Source organism: Epinephelus lanceolatus, chromosome 12 (assembly GCF_041903045.1).
Source record: "Epinephelus lanceolatus isolate andai-2023 chromosome 12, ASM4190304v1, whole genome shotgun sequence".
Taxonomy (NCBI): domain Eukaryota; kingdom Metazoa; phylum Chordata; class Actinopteri; order Perciformes; family Serranidae; genus Epinephelus; species Epinephelus lanceolatus.
The window spans coordinates 31,612,932-31,624,227 of record NC_135745.1 but is presented as its reverse complement, the minus strand read 5'-3'; the positions used below and the strand labels follow the sequence as shown (position 1 = coordinate 31,624,227).

General features: G+C 40.1%; 1 protein-coding gene across 1 annotated transcript; it reads right to left on the bottom strand.

The window, feature by feature from the left end:
* Positions 1–17: 17 nt before the first annotated feature.
* sugp1 (SURP and G patch domain containing 1) lies at positions 18–10,939 on the bottom strand. The gene is made up of 14 exons (XM_033651212.2): positions 10,789–10,939; positions 9,955–10,123; positions 9,653–9,756; positions 8,436–8,684; positions 8,155–8,278; positions 7,963–8,063; positions 6,608–6,731; positions 6,194–6,522; positions 5,034–5,140; positions 4,720–4,897; positions 4,475–4,581; positions 2,508–2,653; positions 1,509–1,638; positions 18–1,293 (listed from the first exon to the last, which is right to left on the bottom strand). The coding sequence occupies exons 1-14, from the start codon at positions 10,805–10,807 to the stop codon at positions 1,267–1,269; spliced, it is 1,914 nt and encodes a 637-aa protein (XP_033507103.1). The 5' UTR covers positions 10,808–10,939; the 3' UTR covers positions 18–1,266.
* Between the last annotated feature and the right edge of the window lie 357 nt (positions 10,940–11,296).

The following is an 11,296-nucleotide window of genomic DNA, read 5'->3' as shown; positions in this document are numbered from 1 at the left end:
CATTAACTCTTCACAGCTGCAGCAGTTCCTCCACCAGGTGTTTATTTTTATGAAAATTGATTATAACCAGCATTAAAATGAAGCAAACATACATTTACTTACACTGATTACATGCTTTACTCCCATTTATGACCTCCCAACCCACTTTCAGCTGCACTGTCCAGTGGCTCCAAGCTTAAACTCCAAGTTAATTCATTGATTTACAGAAAAATAATTGGCATTATCATAATTTTTCCAAACAAAAATACACAACCTTCTCTGTTTTCAATTTCTCAAATGCGTTTCTTTGTCTTTTAAGACAGTACATTGAGTATATTCTATATTTTGGATAGTTTTAGAGGAAACAAGCCCTTCCATTACACCAACTTGGCCTCTAGGAATTTTTTTGCAATTTAAAAATCTTCACCATGCCAAACCAACTAATGCCTTGGTTTACCTTATAATATGGCTCAGGTTGCCTCTGATTGATGCTTTGGGCAACACCAGAGTGGCTCTTGCTTAGCTGGGATTTTGGAGTTATATATATCCCGTGTAAACCGCCCAGGGGAATGGCAAACTGAAGGTCTGATTTCACTGATCTGTCACCCTCCTCCTCACCACTGGCAGCTTGAGCCTAGTCAACTCTACTCAACGGCTCCTTGCTCTCAGGAGCCATACAGAAATTAATACGGATGGCAGTTATCATGAATATGAACATGAATTGAAGGTGAGTTTATCTTAGCTCCTACTAATTCCCTAATAAACGCTGAATAAAAAGATAAGTACAGTGGTTATGAGACATATCTGCGACAAATCCACATTTCAGTAAGTGGCCATGTTTTATTGTGAACACTGAATGACAGGAATTCGTAATTAGTTATAGCACAGTGAGGAAAATTACTCAATGCAACAATTATACAGTAGATTGTGTGCTAATACAGCTGTGTTACATAGATGGGAATTCAAAGTCGAGTCAAGCTCTGAACGGGAATAAAATGGTAACACAAACTGAAGAGTAAGTTTATATATTTTAAGTTGACTGTTACAGTATTAAAATAAAATGGGACAAAACAGGTGATCGTTTATTTAAAGAAAACATTTAAGATTTTTTTTCTTCTCCCAAATTAAACCTCAAACATAATGGAGAATCGACCAATGTCTCCACTTCAAATTTTAAAATTTCTACTGTGCAACAGTGTCCGTTTCACAACCGTGCAGAGCTGTGGCAGCTGCAGAAGACAGCATTTAAGTTAAGATAAACAAGAATAAACAAAAGAGTCCTTTACATCAGTAATATGGTCTCCGGGGATTATTCTGTAGAAACAGAAAAAGAAACACCAGATTAAATGCAAATATCACAGCAATGGACACTTGACCCTGTTGAGTGGATCAGCAGCACAGTAAATGAAGAGCTGAGCTAATTATCCAATTACAGGTAGTGAGTATGGATTATTACATGCTATTACACTCAACACATACTCACAGAGTAGTGTTACAACAAACAGAAAACAATATAAAACATAAGTTACCAGTGGGTTCGGCCTGAAGCGGTAAGCAAGCATCATCCTCTTCCTATAAGCGTCATACTCATCGTCATTTTTTGTGAGCTCGGCTGGCCGGTCGACTCCAAATCCTGCTCCGTTCATAGCAGTAGTTCCCCTGAAATTGCACAGAGAGAGACTCAAAATTAGCTTAAGGTTATTTGAGGCCCAACAAAATATTAGTGTTACTCTCTGTCTGACTGGATAAAGCATTTCATCACTAAAGATATTTTAACATTTCACAATGGAAAACATCACAGGTGTAACTAATGACAATGAATGAATGGCTGAATTCCACGGTCCTGGTGTTGAACATGCCAGGTCACAGTGACACTGTTGTGGCTTACTGTGACACAAGAATAAAACAGAGCTGTTGTCAATGTCTCAAACGTTTCATAGACAGTACTGTATTACAGTGTATTTGAGTTGAACACAGTACAGTAGCCTAATTTAATTTGTACAGTAATTTAAAAAGCATTTGAAACAGTTTTACTGTATTTTAAAACTGTTCATAAAATTCATTTAATAGCAAATTTGACCGTTTCACTACTTAAACATTTTACTTTCGTCAAACAACCAACAAAGGCTTAAACTTAGAGATTGCGGCGGGCTCAATTCAAGCAATTTTAAGGACCTCTTTTAAATCCAAGCACTTTCAAGTACTTTCCAGAACTGTGGCAACCCTGAAAAGGTCTGTTCAGGTGTAAATGCCAACAACAGACACACAATGGCACACACAGTTACACAGCTAGACTTGTGAGATAATAAGAAATGTATGTTCACAAAAAAGACAGGAGACAAAAGACTTTGCTTTGTTGAATATGTCATTATTTTAGGGAACTAGAAAATGTATCTTTCATGCTTAAAAACAACAGTGATGTTGCTTCACTTTAAAGCATGGACATAAAGATTTCAGTCATCCACAAGTGTACCTTGAATGATACAGAAATGTAATGAAAGGCAAATGTACTGGAGAGGATTACTCACTTGTTGACAGGAGCCTTGATGCCCTGTCCGTCACTGCCCAGGCCTTCGCCCTCCTTCCAGCCCATCTTCATAAGCATCCGGAAACCAAGATTCTCCACCGTCAACTTGAACTCTTTGTATTCCGAGTAATCTGGGTCCCGGCCCTCCTGCATTCATGGCAGAAACAAAGAAGTGTTGGACAGTTTCACTCAGTACGTTTACATGCACAGTTTAATTCCACTTTTAATCGGAATGAAAGGCCATTCCGATTAAAAGTGGTCATGTAAACGGTCATTCCGATTGAAAAATGGTCATTCCGATTGCAAATTAAATCCGATTAAAGGGGGTGGTTTATTCCGTTCGTCATTCCGAATGAAAGAATTTTGTGTGCATGTATACACTCATTCCTCTTTAAGTTCATTCTGGTCTTTCTGCGCATGCTCGTTTCCTTGCCCTTCTGGCGCGATGACGTATATAGCGCGCATAGCAACGGGCTGAGATAGAGCAGTCAGACTTGTTGCACTCACTGGTTTCCATTCGCCAAAGCACGGTCTTCTACCTCCCTTCTTCGACCTTCTACCTCCCTTCTCCTCCTCAACAGATGAAGCATTAGCAGAACAAGGTTGTTGTCGTACTGCTGCTTCAAGAATATAAGCAAAACAAGCCCGAAAAAGGCACTAAGAACGGCGTCGTCAAGCATCTTGTTATCCGGAGCGAGGACTACAGTGTTTTCTTCCGGTAAACGTAAACACGTAACATCCGCCCCGCCCCCTATCCAATCAGAAACCTTCCCTGCCCCAAACCTTGCACAGACCTGAATAAAGGCGATTGAACTGATCTCCCATGTAAACCCTCATTCAGAATGAATATTTCCCATGTAAACTACCTGGAAAGACTTTAATTCCGAATGATTTCATTCAGATTTATTTCATTCCGAATGAGAAGCCATCATGTAACCGTAGCCACTGTCTCCAGAGCCATTTTGTCTCTTTCTAAAATTTAAGGAGGGTAACTGGAAAATAGTCTGTTTACCTCGCGCTGGTGGTTCTCATTAAATACAAGTGGATAAATGAGACTTGAATTATATTGCGCAACTTTTCCAAGAGTTTGTGAATAGATGTTTTGATTTGCTTTGCTGTTGCAGCCCCCTATGACTTCAATTCATCAAACTTTATTTTTACTTCATTCACCATGGCGGCATGACAGAAAAACAGTTTTCCTCACAAATTCAATGTAAGACAGGGTGAGTAATTGATGGTCAGTTGGGGGCTGAAGTATTCCTTTAACGCTTACATCGTGGGTGATACGTGACTGCTGACTTTCCAAAAACATTCCATGAATCTGGCAGGGAAATTGCTTTAGATAAAAAAAATCTCTACTCACTTACTGTGCTGTTTTCAACTATTTAAGGGATTAAAAAAGTGTGGTCTCCACAACAGTGCCAAATCGAGTTTAACTGACTTTCAAATAAACAAGTGGCAATAACAGTCTCCTCCTGGGGATGCCTCAGGAGGAGCTGGAGGAATTTACAGGGAAAAGAGACGTCTGGGTTTCTCTGCTGGCTGTTTCCACAGCTCCCCTGACCTGGATAAGCAGCTTGAGAACAGAGGCATGGATGGATGATTACAATCCTGTTTACAGACATTACCAACTGACCCTAGCCCTACTAAATTGTGTATAGCCTTCCTGAGGAAAAAAGGGTATTTAATGGCTAATAGCTTCCAGAAATTACACTAAAGATGTGCGAAAAGATTCTGCAGAGGATAGGTGAACTGTTCTCTGTGCAAAACACACCTCTTAACAAGGACCTGTAGGTTGCCTGAAAAACAAGTATTTACATTTGTTTGGTGCTTTCTTCTATGACTCAAAAAATTCATTCATTTACCTCTAAAACCGAAATGAATAGATAAGGGGAATCCTTGTATTTGCACGACAGCGAACACTGTCCTTTTAGGGTGAGAAACAAGTTAATTCAGAGGTTAACTAACCTTGAGTGCCTTAAAGGTCTCCATGAATTTCTCCAGCTCCTCAGGGGGAAGGAAGTCACCAATAAAATGTTTCCCTTTACCCATTTCTGTCAGAGATTCTGCCCACTCTGGAGAGGTACAAAGAAGGTTTCTCTTACAGCAACAGTTGATCACTTCACATGTGTAAGAGAACTTATTATCAAGCATTAATAGCTGCTACTGTTGCAGAGGAAAGAACAAATTCCCACACTGAGGTTCAGCCTTACCACGGGTCTTTTCCATTTCCATCTTTCGGAGACGATGCTCCCAGGTGCCCGCCTGCTGGTCTACTTCCTCATCGCTGTCGTATTCATGTTGGTGGTCTCTGATGGCCTTCTCCCACATCACCTGCATCTCTGCCATCGCACGCTTGTGCTTCATGATCATGTCATACATCTCTTGCATCTAGAGTGTGTGAGAAAACACGACACACAAATAGTGAGCAAAACATATTCTAATAATAGATTCAGGGTGTCTTTAGGTATCAGACATTTAAATGTAATGATTTTTAAGACCTAGAAGATAGATGGCACTTCCATACCTCTTGTTGTTCTTTGATTTGTCTCTTCTGGTCCTCAGACAGTTCTGTCACTCCTACCAGACCAAGAGGCTTCCCCTTCTTATATCCAAGTCCCCTCAGCTCCTGGGCTGAAACAGACATCACCACAAACTTATTCATTCAGAAATTAATTACTGTATTGGCTCATAATGTGGCCAAAATTAAAATGTAATCTCAAAAGCAATATTTGGTGAGATTTTAACAGTATGTGTCATGATATCAGTACTAATTTCTTGACAATAATTTAAGTACCGTATCTTCTATGACTCTTCCAAAACTACACATTAATATTGGCATGTATGGGGTGGAAAATATTTTTAAAAATGGGCATCAGCATCAAAAACATATTAACACTACCTTCTAATGTGGCTGCACCAAGTTTTACGTTTTAATTACTTGCATGCCCCACAAGAACAAAATGTGTATGCATACTAGAGGTGACCCCATATAGTCAACTATTTGACGATTCGATCTTGGGAGCCTGATTCAACTGTCAGACTGGCAGTTGAATCGTTGTAGCTGCGGGAAAATGTGGTTATGAAACAAAAGGATCATTTGACTCAGACTATATAGGGTGCTGAATGTCTAATTTTACATAAAATTGCTTGTTTTCTCCCAATAAATCATGATATATAACCTTTTTTTGTTATAAATTCATTAATCAGAGCACTCACATAAGAACATGGCACTCAGAGAGCTAAATATGTTTTTAAATTATGAGCGACTCTTTGTCAAAATCAGCAGGGGGAGGCAGTAGACTCAGCTGTTTACTCGGCTCTAAGAGAAAGTTAAAAGTTGTTTACAATTACGGACAGCAAGCAGAAACAAACTAAGTGGCATGTTCAGTCTGCCTGTCTGTCTATCAATCCTTTCCATTCCCTTTCAGTCCCGTAGATAGCGCCGCTGCCGCACCTACATGCATCAAACAGCGTTAGATGGAATACTTAATACTAAATATGTTTTATGCCAAGTCAACAAAAAAATTGTTTAATTGGGCGACTTAGCTCTTTGTCTTTGTCTCTTTTTCTGGTGTGGAAAAAATGGAAACTAATGACTACTAGTTGACGCCAGGCAAGCCTTGATGAATCAGATTCAATTATGTAAATTCTAACATACAGCATGTGAAAAACAATTTCATGTACCGGAGAGAGAGGGTGTGTTAGGGTCTGGGACACTGATCTCCGGAGGAATAATGATGGGAGGAATGGGCAACTCGACTTTGTCATCCTCAGACCCCCATCTACTCTTCCTCTTCCGTTTGACAGGCGGAGTTTCTGTCTCCTGAACGTGGGGTAGAGGAGCGGGGTTAAGCGTTGGGGGGATTCCTGCTGATGGCGGAGCAGCTGGTCGCTGAAGGTCTGTCCTTGACTCTGCTGCTGGAGGTAGAGAGCTCAGAGATGCCGTAGCACGAAAGTCCTGTATTTTCTCTTTGTAGAAGCTGTAGGCCGGACTTTGGGGGTCATATAAAAAACTGCAGGAGGGACAGTAGATATTTTGTGTAAGACCAGGAAAAAAAACAAAAAGTGTAAAGCACAGTCATATATTCAGCAACTTGCCTGCAGGCAGGGTTGTCTCTGTTACGTTCAGCAGTGATGGCTTCCACCTCGGGGCCACCCTCCGCCACAATCCTGGCCAACTTCTCAGCCACCTGCTGGGTTTCCGGGTCCACTGGGGGGGAGACTTTAAGCAGCCTATCAGTACTGGGACTCAATTCACACTCTACTACTGTACCGTACTCAACTGGCCCTCACACACCACCAGTCTAGAGCCAATAGGGGATAAGAAGAGGAAGGAGGAGCAAGGGGGACAGGGGTGGTGAATGGGGAACTGTATGGATGTGAGGCTTTTACTGTAACAAATAAAGACCACGTAAAGTGGAGAGAGGCTCCACCACACACACACTATGCCTGCTGTGAAAACTAGATCTGCATTTGTAATGATGTGCACAATGTGAGACTAGAAAATGTACTCCATCTTTAAATTCTTAATTCAATTAGGCACAACATAGAGTGAGCAATATGAACAAAGTAGTGTATATCCCAATTTACTGACGAAAGTGTAGCACTCCATTTGCAGCTTTCAAAGACCAATCCAAAAACAAATATGGTTTATTAAGGGTTCCTTTACATTCCATATTTTTCCAGACTTCTCAACAGAGTTTTCAGAACACTGATGTGTGTTTGCAAATAGCTAGATGTTTGTTATATAAATTAATGGTTTTAAAGTCCAACTGTGAACATATGTCACATTCTGTATTCTGTTATTTTGACGAAAAACATTGCCAGAAGATTGTAGCCAGGTACTGCAGCATATACAAATCAATTAACACCAAACCAAGAGAAGTAAACTAACCAATGCTACCTATACTCGTCTTACTTCCCTTAACATATCGTATAAATAATACTGTATTATTGTTTTCCATTCTTTCTTTACCTGGAAATTACTAAAATCAAATTCCACACTTTTATACTTCATATGAGCCCTGTTTATTAAACACAAGAGAATACGAGAAAAACTTAAGAAGCCATGACTTTATATGCGCAGTGTAAAATAAGAAGCAGTTTGATGGTGAACAACTTAAGTACCTTGACTAGAAACCATTTTTGTATGATGGTGTGCTCTTGAAAGCTAGTATGCAGATGTTCTTTTAATGCAACTGAAAACTTGCGGCAATAACACAGTCACACACTTGGGTGTGGACGCATACACACAAGCTCATGTCTAGAGGTATTAGTCATAATGTCTATGGATGTCCTTGTGAACCCATATTGTGGTAACTAGTAACTGTAAGTGAAACTGATGATGCTCTATTGACCCACTGCTAACCCTTTTGCAATTAGTATTTCTGAGAGGAAAGATGAGACAAAGAGGACAGAGACAAAAGACAGAGTGTAAGATGAGATAATCTTACCATCATCTGACGCATTCTCAGGTCTTAGCAAATCCTTTCTCAATTCTGCAACCCTTTTTTTGTAGTACAGAAACTCCACGCTGCTCTTATCATATAAAAACCTAAAAAGGAAAGAACATTAGAATCAGATGACTTTGAAAATACTGTATGAATAAGTAAATCTGGATGAGCTGCACTGTCCTTCAAACTCACGAGAAAACGGGATTGTCCTTGTAGTCCTCCTTGGCCTTTCTCTCCAGCTCAGCTCCTCCCTCCGCCACAAAAGAGGCCATCTTGTTGATAATGAGTCTGGTGTCTGAATCCTCTGGGGGAGAGACTTTAAGCAGGCTATGAGTACATTTACTCTAATGGCACCTATGACAAAATGCCAGTCACAAGGCAACTCTGCCACTGGAGTATGCAGAAGATGCACTGAAATGTCCAAGCCACGGAGTTGTCCAGAGATACACTGAAAAACACAGGCCTTGAATTACCTTTCATCTCTAAGAATCTGGAGTAATCGGCCTCTTCGTCCTCATCTTCATCATCAGGAGAACAAAACACACTCGGCCTCTGGCTGAGAACAGGATTCTTCTTGGAGTTTGAGTAGTTCTTGAACTGACTAAGCATGCTACTGACTCCAAGGCCAGGCCGCTTGCCAACAAGAATGCTCTTTTTCTGCAGTGCATTTCCTCCTGGTGATGAAGCCAAGCCTGTGGGAGTTTTGGTATCACTGGTTGAACCTAGAAACAGTGAAACAGGACCCATTTTTAAACATGTAGTACATGTCTTCATGTAAAAGCTTTTTGATGAGGAGAAATTGCCAGAGCTGATGGTCTAGTAGCTGAAGAAAGGGCGCAGGAGAGTTCGATGAATCACACACAGTATTTCATGAAGACTGGATCAAGGAGGATCACAGTTGAACAAACAGAGTGTAACACAGTGTATGTCGTCCAGATATTCTGAGGGTGTCCTTGTCCAAACCTTGTATTTACCCCTGACAGTTTCCCCTTGAGAATCACTGCATGTTCTCAAATACCGATATTCTGTACCAGTGTGTGAAGATTCTATTAGTCATGACTTTAAACAACCAAGTATTTCTTACCAGTCACACACAACATGTATCTAGGAAGAGACAGTAAGTCTACTGTGTCTGGGGCACAGGGCAACCTTTCTTTCTCTAACCTTGGTTGCTATACTGGAACCAGCCAGCGCCCCTTTATCTGGGCAGCTGTGTTCCCTCCATCAGAGTTGGGAGACCACAGATGAAACACGGCTGCCACAGAAGTCGAGCAGCCTGACTGCGAGGCCTCTTTGAGACCTGCTGCTGACCTGACCACGCCCCTAAGCGTAGCATAGCTGTCTCAGAACTTTTGCCAGATAACCAACACAAGTAATTTATGAAAGATAATGTTCATGGTCCCAATTCTAAACTAGTTTCATTAGGTCAGGATGCCCTCTTTAAAAATGTCCATCTCCCACAAACTGTACAGCAGTCAAGGACGTCATAGACAGTCTGAAGCCTCTTTATCTGCCTTTACATATGCCAAACCTATAGGGTTATGGCTAGTATATTGTGTTCCAGCACTCCCTTTGCTGTATTAAATTGAAATATACAACATAACAGTAATGCATGACTTGTGATAAGGATAAGACAATAAAAACATGACTGTAACCCTTTAGTCAAAACTGTACGGATCAAAGTACTAACCTGACCCATTGTTGGATTTCTCCTTCTGCATCCTCATGAACTGCTGTAAGAAGCTTCCATCATTTGCAAACTTGTTTGACGAAGCTCCTTGATGACTGGGAGAACTATTGGGATCAGAATGGATGAAATATGTTTAAATATACTTTGTTCTAATGTAAGGCACATGTTGGGAGTGAAAGAAAACATTCACACGTAACAATATATGACTAGACTGGCAGCAAAAAAACATTTCCACATGGATTTCCACATGTTGAATTTTTCACATCTGTGCCATATTAGCACGTCCATAAGTAGGGCGTTACCTTGGAGGCAGGGGTTTGCTCGTGGTTTGCACATTCATCTTTGCTTGCTCTGCCATTCTGGCCTCAATCTCTTTCTTCTTCTGAGCTATCAGCTTCTCTTGGCGGAGAATATTCATGTTCATCTTGTTTTTCTGTGGCTGGATGGGCTTGGACTTCCATCCCCCTCGCCCTAAAAAAGATGAAATGGAAAATGCAATATACCACAACAATACACATGCTGTGCAGCTGTGCAGCTGGCAGTGGAGGTAGCAAATGCAACATGCAGCCTGTGACATTTGCCCAAAAGCTGGATATGATCAGGATTCACTTCCTAAAAGCATCAACATATGGTAACTTATACAAGAAACGTTAATATTGATTACTGTTCTGTTTAACACATTTGAGGATTCACTGTTATAAACTGTGTTGTTATGCTGCTGTTGCTATGTCAAATTTTGATAAACTCAATTTGAAATTTATACTAACTTTGCCTTTCAGACTATTACACAAACAAGCTTCTCTTGGTCAAACAACAAACAACTTCTAAAAGCTGCTAACAGCTGGGGGAAGCGACATTCATGCCATTACATATGGACATTATAGGTTGGAGGATAAAGGAAACTCTTATATTTATTAAATAACTATTATGCATATTGTAGTATTTGATGACTAAGTTAATCTTACCTGACAGCTAACGTTAGCTAACGTTGTGTACTGCTTACGCCAGCAACCTATATAAGCTAGATAGTTAACGTTAACAGCTAACGGCTAACGAGGCTAACTTGGATGTTTACCGAAAGCAGCTGCAGCAAATTTAGCCTTAGCTTCACGCTCAAATTGACAGAAAAGATTTACCTGAGTCGCTGGGCTCCATGTTCGTAGCAGGAGGAAGAAATGTCTTTCAAAAACGACGCTCGCTGACTACAATAAGGCCTTTCGTTGATACCGTTAACGTTAGCTGGTTTGTGGAGTGAGTCCAACGAGAAACACAAGGATGGTACTTCCGGTCAACATTTTTCAGAATAAAAGCATTATATCATTATAGCATTATAGCATTATATTATATCTGTAGACTACGGAGACGCATTGCATTCACTGAATAAATAAAAGAAATCGACACATTATCTATTTTTATTTATTCAGAGATCTTATCTCTTAAGATAATATTTCATAACTGATGTCGTAATAATAATGTGTCGATTTTTTTATTCAAAGATCTTATCTCATAATTTTATATATATATATATATATATATATATATATATATATATATATATATATATATATTGTGTGGATAAAACTTACTGTTATCAACCAGAAAGTCATCCTTGCTATTGTCCTCCATGATGAGTCCATAAACACT

What these genes read in the sequence shown, in the direction of transcription:
- sugp1 (XM_033651212.2), bottom strand. An exon ending in AGAGACAACCCTGCCTGCAG is followed by an intron (nt 6,523 to 6,607) that starts GCAAGTTGCTGA and finishes TCCCTCCTGCAG; the next exon opens with TTTTTTATATGACCCCCAAA. An exon ending in TAACACACCCTCTCTCTCCG is followed by an intron (nt 5,141 to 6,193) that starts GTACATGAAATT and finishes TGTCTGTTTCAG; the next exon opens with CCCAGGAGCTGAGGGGACTT.